Source organism: Procambarus clarkii, chromosome 1, assembly GCF_040958095.1.
Source record: "Procambarus clarkii isolate CNS0578487 chromosome 1, FALCON_Pclarkii_2.0, whole genome shotgun sequence".
Taxonomy (NCBI): domain Eukaryota; kingdom Metazoa; phylum Arthropoda; class Malacostraca; order Decapoda; family Cambaridae; genus Procambarus; species Procambarus clarkii.
In genome coordinates this window covers 57917876-57933411 of record NC_091150.1, presented here as the reverse complement: position 1 = coordinate 57933411, position 15536 = coordinate 57917876, and the positions used below count along the sequence as shown (strand labels likewise).

Below are 15536 nucleotides of genomic sequence, written 5' to 3'. Positions count from 1 at the left end.
GCCTACTATTCAAGGCCCGATTTGCCTAATAAGCCAAGTTTTCATGAATTAATGTTTTTTCGTCTACCTAACCTACCTAACCTAACCTAACCTAGCTTTTTTTGGCTACCTAACCTAACCTTACCTATAAATATAGGTTAGGTTAGGTTAGGTAGGGTTGGTTAGGTTCGGTCATATATCTACGTTAATTTTAACTGTAATAAAAAAAATTGACCTCATACATAGAGAAAAGGGTTGCTTTATCATTTCATAAGAAAAAAATGATAGTAAATATATTAATTCAGGAAAATTTGGCTTATTAGGCAAATCGGGCCTTGAATAGTAGGCTGAGAAGTGAGTTCTGGCTACTAGGTACGACATATATATATATATATATATATATATATATATATATGTCGTACCTAGTAGCCAGAACTCACTTCTCAGCCTACTATGCAAGGCCCGATTTGCCTAATAAGCCAAGTTTTCATGAAATAATTGTTTTTCGACTACCTAACCTACCTAACCTAACCTAACTTTTTCGGCTACCTAACCGAACCTAACCTATAGAGATAGGTTAGGTTAGGTAGGGTTGGTTAGGTTCGGTCATATATCTACGTTAATTTTAACTCCAATAAAAAAAATTGACCTCATACATAATGAAATGGGTAGCTTTATCATTTCATAAGAAAAAAATTAGAGAAAATATATTAATTCAGGAAAACTTGGCTTATTAGGCAAATCGGGCCTTGCATAGTAGGCTGAGAAGTGAGTTCTGGCTACTAGGTACGACATATATATATATATATATATATATATAATATATATATATATATATATATATGTCGTACCTAGTAGCCAGAACGCACTTTTTGTCCTATTATGCAAGGCCCGATTTGCCTAATAAGCCAAGTTTTCCTGAATTAATATATTTTCTCTAATTTTTTTCTTATGAAATGATAAAGCTACCCATTTCATTATGTATGAGGTAAAAAATTTTTTATTGGAGTTAAAATTAACGTAGATATATGACCAAACCTAACCAACCCTACCTAACCTAACCTAACCTATCTTTATAGGTTAGGTTAGGTTAGGTAGCGGAAAAAGTTAGGTTAGGTTAGGTTAGGTAGGTTAGGTTGCCGAAAAACAATTAATTCATGAAAACTTGGCTTATTAGGCAAATCAGGCCTTGCATAGTAGGGTGAGAAGTGCGTTCTGGCTACTAGGTACGACATATATATATATATATATGTCGTACCTAGTAGCCAGAACTCACTTCTCAGCCTACTATTCAAGGCCCGATTTGTCTAATAAGCCAAGTTTTCCTGAATTAATATATTTACTATAATTTTTTTCTTATGAAATGATAAAGCAACCCTTTTCTCTATATATGAGGTCAATTTTTTTTTATTGGAGTTAAAATTAACGTAGATATATGACCGAACCTAACCAACCCTACCTAACCTAACCTAACCTATATTTATAGGTAAGGTTAGGTTAGGTAGCCAAAAAAAGCTAGGTTAGGTTAGGTTAGGTAGGTTAGGTAGACGAAAAAACATTAATTCATGAAAACTTGGCTTATTAGGCAAATCGGGCCTTGAATAGTAGGCTGAGAAGTGCGTTCTGGCTATTAGGTACGACATATATATATATATATATATATATATATATGTCGTACCTAGTAGCCAGAACTCACTTTTTGGCCTACTATTCAAGGCCCGATTTGCCTAATAAGCCAAGTTTTCCTGAATTAATATATTTTTTCTAATTTTTTTCTTATGAAATGATAAAGCAACCCATTTCATTATGTATGAGGTCAATTTTTTTTTATTGGAGTTAAAATTAACGTAGATATATGACCGAACCTAACCAACCCTACCTAACCTAACCTAACCTATCTTTATAGGTTAGGTTTGGTTAGGTAGCCGAAAAAGTTAGGTTAGGTTAGGTTAGGTAGGTTAGGCAGTCGAAAAACAATTAATTCATGAAAACTTGGCTTATTAGGCAAATCGGGCCTTGAATAGTAGGCCAAAAAGTGAGTTCTGGCTACTAGGTACGACATATATATATATATATATATATATATATATATATATATATATATATATATATATATATATATATATATACACAGTACTAGCTGTACCCAGTCACGTGCTGCTGTGGCTCAGCAATGTATGCACGTTGCTGAGCCACTGCAACCCTCCCCTGTCCTCCCGTCCCCTCATCCTCCCAACCATTCCCAACTCCCCACCATCCTCCCCCGTCCCCTTCGTCCTATCCACCATCCCCCACTCCCCTGTCCCCTCGTCCTCCTCATTCCCCCTTCTCCACGTCTTCCCCACAATCCCCCACTCCCCTGTCCCCTTGTCCTCCCTACCATTCTCCACTCCCCTGTTCCCTCGTTCCCACCATCCCTTACTCCCCCGTCCCCTCGTCCTCCTCACCATTATCCCCTCATCCCCCACTCCCCTTGTCCTCCCTTACATTCTCCACTCCCCAGTCCCCTCGTCCCCACCATCATCCACTCCCCCATCCTCTTGTCCTCCCCACCATTCCCCACTACCTCGTCCAATGTGTTCCCAAATGATCTGATGTTCCCATCAGAAAAATGGGAACATCATATGATTTGGTGTTCCCATCACTGAAAAATAAGAAGTTAAAATAAATAAATGAAAAACAATGAAAAAATAAAAAAAACATTATTCTCACTAAATGAACGGTATGGTCAACAACACAACTCAATTCCAACGCATTGTCACACAAAATAATTAAATCAAAATGAAAATAAACTGAAATCTATGAAAATTCATTTTATCAATGCAATCGGAAACACTGAAATGGAAGTGTTACATATTTAGTCTTGTGTGTGATGTGTACATATTTAGAATATAGTTGTGCATTAATTGACTGTTGATTGCTGGTGTTGACTTTTTGATGTGTAGTGCCTCGCAGATGTCGAGCCGCCTGCTAGGTGGTACATCGATAGGTACAGCGATAACAGGCGGCTCGACATCTGCGAGACATTACACATCAAAAAGTCAACACCAGCAATCAACTGCCAATTAATGCACAACTATATTCTAAATATGTACACAGCACACACAAGACTAAATATGTAACACTTCCTTCATGCTTCATCAATGTAGATCATACAAATTTATGTTAATATTCATCAAATGTTTCTGCATTTTACTAATTTTAAAACCCTTCCATTGTGAGGAATGTCACCCATTCTTTACTCATACTGATGCACGTCTTGGCTAGCATGCACAATGGAAATATTTTTTGCTATATATTTTGTGCACATTTATTCGCAGGTGACTAACAGGGACCTGTTATGGCGCTACTTATATCATGGTCTACTACCCAACCTGAGAGCAGGGAAGTATTACAACGATAAGCCGCCATATGGGCTCCGAGGGTTCCTTAATGACCAAAGTAACCGCATCATGGGCTATGCCACCATCAGGCAGATTCGAACGAAGGGCACAGAGTGCAGGTACTACAAAGTCTAGTTCTTAGAAAGATTGTTTAAGTGCCAGCAGTAGTTTTCCACAGCCTTTAGTAACTGCCCTGTGTAATGGGGTCTCAGGATATTAGACAGATGGCACAGATGGCGAATCTTTATTTTCACTTGCCCTAAACAATTGATGAGCTGAATATTATTGATTCACTCATTTAGGCCTAGTAGGTGATCAAAGGACCACTTTTTAGACCTAGAGTAATGATCATTAGAGCCTGCATTTATTCCCTCATAAACCCTTGCCAAATGTTATTATCAAGTGACTACTCTGCTATGAAGTAAGGTCGGATAGGTAAAGTGTGGTCAGAGAGATTACGGTGAGACGAAATCAGTTAGATGAGGGGAGTTAAGCCAGATGAGGTCAGGTCAGAGAGGTTAAGATGAGGTCACAGAAATTAAGGTATGGTCACAGAGGTAAGATGACGTAGTGTCAGAAAGGTGGTGAGATCACGAAGGTAAATGAGATGAAGTCAGGTCGATGGTTCGACTTTGGGTCCTTAGACTTTTCCTTCCGGAGGCTCTCCGCCAGAGTTTCGTTCATGTAGGCTCGGGGGGAGCCTCCTGCATGCCCAGGTTTTTGCTTTGGTTCTGGGCCTGTCTTTGGGCTTGGTTTCCTCCCGTTTTTTGAGGGTGTTCCGAGGTTCTAGTTGTTCCTGGGTAGCAGTGTGTCCTTGTTTCTCAAGGAGGCTTGGCATAATTTTGCCGTTCCTCACACTGAATAGGCGGAAGGTGTCTTCTCCGTTGCAGATTTGGAGGGGGTCCTGTGTTCCTCTTCATTCCTGTTCTTTCCGTACAGTGGGGTTGCGCAGCTCTATGCTCCTTCCTTCTTGTAAGATGTTTGGTGCTGTCTCTCGTTGTGCCTTCTCGCATTTTGTTTCTGTTTGGCATTTCCTGTACCTTCTGGTGCTTCCACTTGTGGCTTCGCAGAAGGTGTGGGTTCGTTCAGCTTGGCTTCTCTTTTATGGAGGATCTGCCCTTTGCTTCTCTGGTGCAGTTTGCCCTCGGTTGCTTCCTTCCTTCGGGTGGGATGTTTTTGTGTTTCACCTTCTATCTCGCGTGTCGGCCTAGTCCAGTCTTTGGGCTCGGCGTGTGCCCTGACTTTTCCTTCTGCTTCCTCAATTTTGTTCTCTGTGGACTTCTCCCTGTTCTCTGTTATGACCGTTGTTGCCGACTTTTGGTCTTTGTGTCATTGTAGGGGTTGGTCTCGCCTCCCTAGCGGTTGGTTGAGTCGAGGTCTTGCCTTCTTTTCGTCAAGATGGCTCCTCTCTGGTGTCGCCAACCGAATCGGTTGCACCTTTCCCGAACTTTGTCCTTTCGTCTGGTCGGGCACGGGCTTATTCTGTTCATCGGGTTGGCTTGTGGCTCGTGCCGACTTTTTCGTGGATGACCTCTTTTCCTCAGTGATGGGGAAAGGGGCTTGCTCGGTTCCCAGCTACTGATACCGCTCATCGTCGGTTTTCTGGTCGTTTTCCGGCTTGGGTGGAGTTGGTTAGTTCTGCCTCCTTTAAGGGATTTATAGTTGATGGGGTGGGTCTATTCTCCTTGCTCAGGTGGGAGTGGGTAGCTCCGGGCCTGGTCCTTCCAGCCCGTCCTTTGCTGATCCCATTCTGGGTCTTTTCGGTCTCTGGTTCGTCCTCAGTTCTTGTTTACACAGGTACCTTTCTTGTCCTTCTTTTGGGTGCCTTTGTTTTTTATGCTTTTCTGGACCTCCGGGTCGCGTGTTGGCACGTCTTTTCCCTCTGTGTGCAGGGGATGATTTGGGTTGGTGTGGGGGTGTCTTGTTTTCTGTTTTGGGGGTTTTATCTTTTTGGCTGCGTCTGACTCCTCGCATTTTGTGGGGTTCTTTCTCTCTGGTCGTGGTGCCCCTACTTCATTTCTTCGATTCAAGATTTGACCCACATCATTGACAGGCTGGTGTGTGGGCTCCGGCCACTTTGTTGTCTGTAGCTGGGGATCTGGGTCTTTCCTGGCTCATTAGGTTTGGGTTCCTGGTGTTCTTGCAGAAGTGGCAACATCCCATTTTCCCTGTAATGTTGCTAAATACGTTCTTTGTGAAAGGTTAGTAACTTAATAATGTTAATATATTCCTGACAAAACCGTTTTAAGTTGGTATGCCAGGGAGCTAGTAAATTAAGTGTCGAAATTTCCAACAGACTGGTCTCTTACTAGCTAGGGTGCTTGTATTGTTGGTGGTAGCTCTGTGTGCCACCACTCTGATCTCTTACTAGGGTGCTTGTATTGTTGGTGGTAGCTCTGTGTGCCACCACTCTGATCTCTTACTAGGGTGCTTGTATTGTTGGTGGTAGCTCTGTGTGCCACCACTCTGATCTCTTACTAGGGTGCTTGTATTGTTGGTGGTAGCTCTGTGTGCCACCACTCTGATCTCTTACTAGGGTGCTTGTATTGTTGTGGTAGCTCTGTGTGCCACCACTCTGATCTCTTACTAGGGTGCTTGTATTGTTGGTGGTAGCTCTGTGTGCCACCACTCTGATCTCTTACTAGGGTGCTTGTATTGTTCATGGTATGCAGGCGATGAGTCACAATAACGGGGCTAAAGTATGTTGACCAGACCACACACTAGAAGGTGAAGGGACGACGACGTTTCGGTCCGTCCTGGACCATTCTCAAGTCGATTTTTTCGAAACGTCGTCGTCCCTTCACCTTCTAGTGTGTGGTTTGATCATGGTAGCTCTATGTTCCACAGAACATATGTTTATTCACAAAGAAAATATTTAATTACTGGTTTATTATATGTAATTTTACACTTATGGCATGTCGGATACTATATTGTCACATTCAACTGATAATGTTTTCTTTATTTCTTGCTAACAGAGTACCGACTATAATGCGTCCGCTTATCAAAGACTGCGATGGTTACGGCTCCATTAGTGACGAGGATTCTCAAGACTATTGTGGTGGATGGATTCCTCTTAACAACTTCACTGGCAACTTCTCGCAGTGCTTAATTCCTGAATTCAGGTAATAATGGTGCTCACGCTGGGAAGTGCTCCCTGGCCACCATGGTTCAGGTAATAATGGTGCTCACGCTGGGCAGTGCTCCCTGGCCACCATGGTTCAGGTATTAATGGTGCTCACGCTGGGAAGTGCTCCCTGGCCACCATGGTTCACGTAATAATGGTGCTCACGCTGGGAAGTGCTCCCTGGCCACCATGGTTCACGTAATAATGGTGCTCACGCTGGGAAGTGCTCCCTGGCCACCATGGTTCACGTAATAATGGTGCTCACGCTGGGAAGTGCTCCCTGGCCACCATGGTTCAGGTAATAATGGTGTTCACGCTGGGAAGTGCTCCCTGGCCACCATGGTTCAGGTAATAATGGTGCTCACGCTGGGAAGTGCTCCCTGGCCACCATGGTTCACGTAATAATGGTGCTCACGCTGGGAAGTGCTCCCTGGCCACCATGGTTCACGTAATAATGGTGCTCACGCTGGGAAGTGCTCCCTGGCCACCATGGTTCACGTAATAATGGTGCTCACGCTGGGAAGTGCTCCCTGGTCACCATGGTTCACGTAATAATGGTGCTCACGCTGGGAAGTGCTCCCTGGCCACCATGGTTCACGTAATAATGGTGCTCACGCTGGGAAGTGCTCCCTGGCCACCATGGTTCAGGTAATAATGGTGCTCACGCTGGGAAGTGCTCCCTGGCCACCATGGTTCAGGTAATAATGGTGCTCACGCTGGGAAGTGCTCCCTGGCCACCATGGTTCACGTAATAATGGTGCTCACGCTGGGAAGTGCTCCCTGGCCACCATGGTTCAGGTAATAATGGTGCTCACGCTGGGAAGTGCTCCCTGGCCACCATGGTTCACGTAATAATGGTGCTCACGCTGGGAAGTGCTCCCTGGCCACCATGGTTCACGTAATAATGGTGCTCACGCTGGGAAGTGCTCCCTGGCCACCATGGTTCAGGTAATAATGGTGCTCACGCTGGGAAGTGCTCCCTGGCCACCATGGTTCACGTAATAATGGTGCTCACGCTGGGAAGTGCTCCCTGGTCACCATGGTTCACGTAATAATGGTGCTCACGCTGGGAAGTGCTCCCTGGCCACCATGGTTCACGTAATAATGGTGCTCACGCTGGGAAGTGCTCCTTGGTCACCATGATTCACGTAATAATGGGATGGTCTTCTTGATGGTGCAAAGGGCGGATTATGGTAGATCAGAGCGCCGTGCCATGTAATTGTGGATGGACAATTAAAAGCCTCGGGTAATGAGACAAATTTTACCTGATAAGTCCATCATCAAGACACAATTAATTGCATCATTGTTTTTGCATCATGACAAAGTTTATTGAATCATTGTCTGTGCATAATTGCACATTAATACTTTAATTTCACATAATATTTTGCACATAACATAATAATTTTTCATAATTGCACATAATATTTTGCACATAACATAATAATTTTGCATAGTTGCACATAATACTTTATCATAGTATTAACTGCATTACATAATTGTATTCATCGCTCTTCTGCCTTCTGTTCACAGTAAATAATTCGCCTCCATACCTTGTAGCCTATTTCCATGGTCCTTCGCCATACTGTCAATGCACTGAAGCCTTGAACGGAAGAGAGTGAGGTAGTGGTGGTAGGAGGATAACTGGTAACGGGGAGAGAAAGAGGCTTGTTGGCTAGACTGATTGATTGATGAAGATTAAGCCACCCAAGAAGTGGCACGAGCATGGGTAGCCCGTAAGTTGTATATTTCTTGAAGTGAATGTGATCTTTGGTCGGGAATATTGATTAGAAGTTGGTTTGGATATATTCTGAGGAAAGTGAGGCGAAGAAGAGATAGCTATAAGGGATTGTGGGAAACGGGATAGGAGGAGTGGTAGACAGCTGTTGAGAGGTTCTTGGGATGTGTGTGTGTATGTACTATTTGTACCAGCAAGATTGAGCTGTTAGCTCTTGAACCTTCACCTTTCTAAACATCGGTAGACTAATGTACTGTCTCCCGACCTCTTTTCTTCCATCATATCTACTACATGTATCTCAAGCACACACACACCCAGGAAGCAGACGGGCTTAGCAGCTGTCTAACTCCCAGGTACCTGTTTACTGCTAGGTAAACATGGGACATAAAGTGAAAAACTCTGGCTCTGTTTCTGCCTCGGCCGGGAATCGAATGTCTGTATGTGTGTGTACTCACCTAGTTGTGCTTGTAGGGGTTGAGCTTTGGCTCTTTGGTCCCACCTCTCAACTGTCAATCAACTGGTGTACAGATTCTTGACCCTACTGGGCTTTATCAAAGCCCAGTTTGAAATAAAATGTAGGCTTTATCAAAGCCTACATTTGAAACTGTGTGTGTAGTCTACCTTCACCACATCTCTGCTTAATACATTCCATCTGTTAACTACTCTGACACTGAAGAAATTCTTTCTTATGTGAATGTGGCTCTTTTGGGTACTAAGTTTCCACATGTGTCCCCTTGTTCGTGTTCTACCCATGCTAAATAGTTGGTCTTTATCCACTCTGTCAATTTCCCTGATATTTCTGTAGGTGATTATAATGTCACCCCTTACTCTTTTGTCTTTCAGGGACGTGAGGTTTAGCTCCCTTAGCCATTCCTCGTAGCTTATACCTCTCAGTTCTGGGACTAGTCTGGTGGCATACCTCTTAATCTTCTCTAACTTTGTCTTGTGTTTAACTAGGTATGGACTCCAGGCTGTAGCTCCATACTCCAGGATTGATCTGACATAAGTGGTATACAGGGTCCTGAACGATTTCTTACACAAGTTACTAAAGACAGTTCTTATGTTGGCCAATCTAGCACATCTCGCTGATGATATCCTTTTGATGTGGACTTCTGGGAACAGGTTCGGTGTGATATCAACCCCCCAGATCTTTCTCTCTATTTGACTCTTGCAAGATTTCACCTCCCAGACGGTATCTTGTGTTCAGCCTTCTGCCCCCTTCGCCTAATTTAATTACTTTACACTTTCCCGAGTGGAACTTTAGCAGCCATTTTCTAGACCATTCCTCCAGTTTGTCCAGGTCCCGTAGTCTCTGTCTATCTTCATCTTACTTGATTCTTCTCATAATTTTTGCATCATCAGCAAACATTGAGAGGAACGAGTCTATACCCCTCTGGAAGATTGTTAACATATTAGAAACAGGATGGGTCCAAGAACAGAGCTCTGTCGGACTCCGCTGGAGACATCTCTCCACTCTGATGTCTCCTCCCCTCCTTTACAGTTACTTGTTGTTTCTTGTTGCTTAGATACTCCCTTTTTCACTGGAGCATCTTACCCTTTATTCCTGCCTGTTGCTCCAACTTTTGTAACAGCCTTTTATGGGGTACTGTGTCAAATGCTTTCTGACAGTCAAAAAAACTGGCCTGTGCTTTAGGTGTGTGTTTACTAGTTGTGTTTTTTACGGGGGTTGAGCTTTGCTCTTTCGGCCCGCCTCTCAACTGTCAATCAACTGTTTACTAACTACTTTTTTTTTTTTTTTTTTTTTTTTTTTCACACCACACACACACACCCCAGGAAGCAGCCCGTGACAGCTGACTAACTCCCAGGTACCTATTTACTGCTAGGTAACAGGGGCATTCAGGGTGAAAGAAACTTTGCCCATTTGTTTCTGCCTCGTGCGGGAATCGAACCCGCGCCACAGAATTACGAATCCTGCGCGCTATCCACCAGGCTACGAGGCCCCCCCTCGTAGTGTGTGTGTGTGTGTGTGTGTGTGTGTGTGTGTGTGTGTGTGTGCGTGTGTGTGTGTGTGTGCGTGTGTGTGCGTGTGTGTGCGTGTGTGTGTGTGCGTGTGTGTGTGTGTGTGTGTGTGTGTGTGTGTGTGTGTGTGTGTGTGTGTGTGTGTGTGTGTGTGTGTGTGTGTGTGTGTGTGTGTGTGTGTGTGTGTGTGTACTCACTTAGTTGTACTCACCATGTTGTGCTTGCGGGGGTTGAGCTCTGGCTCTTTGGTCCCCCCTTCTCAACTGTCAACCAACTGGTATACAGATTCCTGAGCCTACTGGGCTCTATCATATCCACATTGGAAACTTTGTATGGACTCAGCCTCCACTACATCACTGCCTAATGCATTCTACTTGTTTATTACTCTGACACTGAAAAAGTTCTTTCTAACGTCCCTTTGGCTCATTTGGGTACTTATTCTTCACCTGTGTCCCCTTGTACGCGTACCACCTTGAGGTTACCTAGAGGTGTTTCTGGGGTTAGCGTCCCCGCGGTCCGGCCGTCGACCAGGCCTCCTGAGGCCAGATTCACGAAGCAGTTACGCAAGCACTTACGAACGTGTACATATTTCCTCAATCTTTGACGGCTTTGGTTACATTAATTAAACAGTTTACAAGCATGAAAACTTCCCAGTCAACTGTTGTTATTGTTATAAACAGCCTCCTGGTGCTTCGGAGTTCATTAACTGTTTAATAATTGTAAACAAAGCCGCCAAAGATTGAGAAAAGATGTACAGGTTCGTAAGAGCTTGCGTAACTGCTTTCTGAATCTGGCCCCTCGGTGTTGGACTGGTCAACCAGGCTGTTGGATGCGGCTGCTCGCAGCCTGACGTATGAGTCACAGCCTTGTTGATCAGGTATCCACCCGTGTTAAAAATCAGGTATCAGGTATCCACCCATGTTAAAAATCAGGTATCAGGTATCCACCCGTGTTTCCATCAGGTATTAATCTGGTATCCACCCGTGTCCACCACCCGTGTTAAAAAGTTTATCCCTATCTACCCTGTCAATTCCTCTGAGAATTTTGTTGGTAGTGATCATATCCCCCTTACTCTTCTGTCTTCCAGCGTCGTGAGGTGCATTTCCCGCAGCCTTTCCTCGTAACTCATGCCTCTTAGTTCTGGGACTAGCCTAGTGGCATACCTCTGTACTTTTTCCAGCTTCGTCTTGTGCTTGACAAGATACTGGGTCCATGCTAGGGCCGCATACTCCAGGATTGGTCTTACATATACTGTGTACAAGGTTCTGAATGATTCCTTACACACGTTCCTGAAGGCTAACGGTGAAGGCTGATGTTAGCCAGCCTCACGTATGCCGCAGATGTAATTCTTTTTATGTGGACTTCAGGAGACAAAGTTTGGTGTGATATCAACTCCTAGATCTTTCTCTATCCCCGTGTCATGAAGTACTTAATCTCCCATTCGGTATCCTGTGTATTGCCTCCTGTTTCCACCGCCTAGTTTCATTATCTTGCATGTACTCGGGTTGAACTTTATCAGCCATTTGCTGGACCATTCATTCAGTCTGTCTAGGTCATCTTGTAGCCTCCTACTATCATCCTCTGTTTAAATCCTCCTCATAATTTCCGAATCATCAGCAAACAATGAGAGGAACGATTCTATACCCTCTGGGAGTTCATTTACATGTATCAGAAACAGTATAGGTCCAAGGACTGAATCCTGCGGGACTCCACTGGTGACGTCTCGCCAATCTGAGACCTCACCTCTCACAGTGACTGGCTGTCTTCTGTTGCTTAGATACTCCCTTATCCAATGGAGTACCTTTCGTTTCACTCCTGCCTGCATCTCCAGCGTTTTTCACTAGCCACTTGTGTGGTACTGTGTTAAAGGCTTTCTGGCTTTCCAAAAATATGCAGTCTGCCCACTCCTCTCTTTTTGCCTGATTTTTGTTGCCTGCTCGTAGAATTCAATTAATCCTGTGAGGCAGGACTTCCCTGAACCCATGTTGATGCTGTGTTACAAAGTTCTTTAGCCCCAGATGTTCCACTAGCTTTTTCGCATAATCTTCTCCATCAGCTTGCATGGTATGCAAATTAGAGACATTTGCCTGAAGTTCAGTGCCTCCTGTCTATCCCCCCTTCTTGTATATCGGAACTATACTAGCCGTCTTCCAGATTTTTGGCAGTTCCCCCTATTACCAGTGATTTGTTATACACTATGGAGAGTGGCAGGCACAGTGCTTCTGCTCCTTCCTTTAGTATCCAAGGGGAGATTCCATCCGGGCCTATAGCCTTTGTCACATCCAACTCTAGCAAAAACTTTCTTACACCCCCACTGGTAATCTCAAACTCTTCTAGTGGTTTCTGGTTAACTATTCCCTCTCTTATCTCTAGAACTTCCCTTGCTCTAATGCAAAGACTTCCTGGAATTTCTCATTCAGTTCCTCGCACACTTCGTTGTCGTTTGTAGTAAATCTGTCTGCCCCTATCTTCAATTTCATTACCTGTTTCTTTACTGTTTTTTCTCCTGATGTGGCTGTGAAGCAATTTAGGTTGAGTCTTTGACTTGCTTGCAATGTCATTTTCATATTGCCCTTCTGCATCTGTTCTTCAACCTGACATATTCATTCCTGGCTCTCTGGTATCTTTCTCTGCTCTCAAGTGTCCTGTTATATCTATAGTTTCTTCACGCCCATTTACTTTGCTGCTTGGCTAGCTTACATCTCTGATTAAACCATGGGTTTCTCATCTGCAATACGTTGTTTTTCTTTTGGACTGGGACAAACTTGCCTGCTGTCTCCTTATACTTCTGTGTGAAGTAGTCCGTCATGTCTTGGGCCGTCTTTCCTCTGAGCTCTGTTTCCCATGTTATATTTGTTAGGAATTTCCTTATCTCCTCATAGTTTCCCTTTCAGAATGCCAGCCATTTGTTTTCAGTTCCCCTCCTCGAGTTCCTCAACCCTTCTTCAACCAGATACTCAAATGTCAATACACTGTGATCGTTCATTCCTACTGGGGCCTTGAAACCAATTTCCCTTATGTTGGAGTCGTTCAGAGTGAAGACTAGGTCAAGTCTCGCTGGTTCATCGTTTCCTCTTATCACTTGTGGGTTCCCTGATATGCTGGCTTAGAAAGTTCCTTGTCTCCACTTCCATTAGTTTGGCTCTCCATGTATCCTCTCTTCCATGTGGTTCCTTGTTCTCTCAGTCTATCCTTCTATGATTAAAGTCCCCCATGATGACCAGATGGGATCTATTTCTGTAGGCAGCAGAGGCTGCCCTCTCAATTATAGTGTTAACTGCCATGTTGTTGTTGTCATACTCTTGCCTTGGTCCTCTGTCATTCGGTGGAGGGTTATATATTACTGCTACTACTACTTTTGGTCCTCCCATTGTCATGGTGCTTGTTATGTTGCCTCTGAATCCCTCACAGCCCGAGATAACCATCTCCTTGATACCCCATTCCTTTCTCAATAGTAGGGCCACTCCACCCTGTGTGTGTATTCACCGTGTTGTGTTTTGCCGGGGTTGAGCTTCGCTCTTTCGGCCCGCCTCTCAACTGTCAATCAACTGTTTGCAAACTACTTGTTTTTTGTTTTTTTTCTCCTCCACACACCCCCCCCCCAGGAAGCAGCCCGTGACAGCTGACTAACTCCAAGATACCTGTTTACTGCTAGGTAACAGAGGAATTCAGAATGAAAGAAACTGTGCCCATTTGTTTCTGCATGGTGCGGGAATCGAACCCGCACCACAGAATTACGAGTCCTGCGCGCTATCCACCAGACTACCAGACCCCCTCCACCAGGCTACCAGGCCCCCTTGTGTGTGTGTGTGTGTGTGTGTATTCACCTAATTGTGCTTGCGGGGGTTGAGCTCTGGCTCTTTGGTCCCGCCTCTCAACCGTCAATCAACTGGTGTACAGATTCCTGAGCCTACTGGGCTCTATCATATCTACATTTGAAACTGTGTATGGAATCAGCCTCCACCACATCACTTCCTAGTGCATTCCATTTACTAACTACTCTGACACTGAAAAAGTTCTTTCTAACGTCTCCTTTCTCTGTCTCCTGTGTGTGTTTGTGTGTGTGTGTGTGTGTGTGTGTGTGTGTGTGTGTGTGTGTGTGTGTATGTGTGTGTGTGTGTGTGAGTAAAGAATTATTATATTGTTATTGAAGTTTTCACAAAAATCTATATTTAATTTCAATGAGTTTATGAGTACTTAATCAACAGGTATACCACTGCAGCAGTGCTGAACAGTTATCCAATATGGGGACGAAGAGAGTGGTATGGTGGTGGAGGTTATGTCATCCACCTGAGGGCAAGCACAGACGCCATACTGCAAAAGTTCCAAGAACTACAGAGCAATCAGTGGATTGATCACAAGACACGCGCAGTCCTTATTGAGTTTTCAGTTTATAACTCACAGGTTCGAGAATAGTATTTAAAAATATTCAGGATTTTCACATCCACTCAATGTGCATTTACACTGCACTTTACCTCTAGATTCAAATTGTTATTTCCTTTTTATATTTGGAGCTGGTTTTGCTTATTTCCTTATTTTTTATTTAAATCAATTAGACCCTCATTATTGATTAAATAGTGTACATAATTAAACAGCAACATTTCCAGGTTTGCAAAGATGCACAAAAAACAGTAATGAATATAATGAAACATCAGTTGCCATCACATAGGGAAGACACCCAGAAAGATAAGCGAATCAAAACAAACCACTACATGGTTTAAAACGAGACCGTAGCCACCAACATGTCAAAAGAACTCCCCCAACAATTACAACAAACGACTAAATTCGTGAAACTACCACCCAGCTCACTTCCTCCACCACGGCCCCCTCCCCCTTCGTTGTGTGTGTGTGGGGGGGGGGGGGAAGGGGTTGCGGCTTGGGTTAGCCGGGAGCTCACTGGCCAGTTCTAGAATGATGAAATACTCCACCGACCTAGAGGAAGGAGGGAGGGTATCAGGAAGCCTCCGGGGCTCACCCAGGATTTAGCGTTTCAGTTCATTCAAAGCTGGATTTCTGGTGGTAAGCTCGTTGGCTCCCTAATGCTAACTACCTACAAAGAAGAACAAAAACGGGGAACTTACCAGGGAGTCGGTGCCAAAACCCTGTGAGACATATACCACCCTCGAATATCAGCCCAAGACTTAACAAATACGGCTGACAGAGCAGCATACTTCGGAACATCATGAACATGAGAGTAGATCGCAGGCTGGCTAGCTTTAATGGCACTGCTGACAATCTGAGATACACAAGCCCTGGATCAGGGAACCAGCAAAACTGGATCAACCCAAAACGAGACCACCGAAATGGAATCGATGCCCAGAAGGTAGCAGCGTAA

The 15536-nt window shown here is 44.2% G+C and overlaps 1 protein-coding gene across 1 annotated transcript in view; it reads left to right on the top strand.

The window, feature by feature from the left end:
- Positions 1 to 15536, top strand: part of LOC123755373 (polycystin-1-like protein 2) — a 128147-nt gene extending 112611 nt beyond the window's left edge. The window contains exons 16-19 of the mRNA XM_069322921.1: positions 3300 to 3481; positions 6338 to 6484; positions 14410 to 14605; positions 15363 to 15536. Of these exons, the coding sequence (XP_069179022.1) occupies positions 3300 to 3481; positions 6338 to 6484; positions 14410 to 14605; positions 15363 to 15536 (699 nt within the window). The remainder of the gene's footprint in view (positions 1 to 3299; positions 3482 to 6337; positions 6485 to 14409; positions 14606 to 15362) is intronic.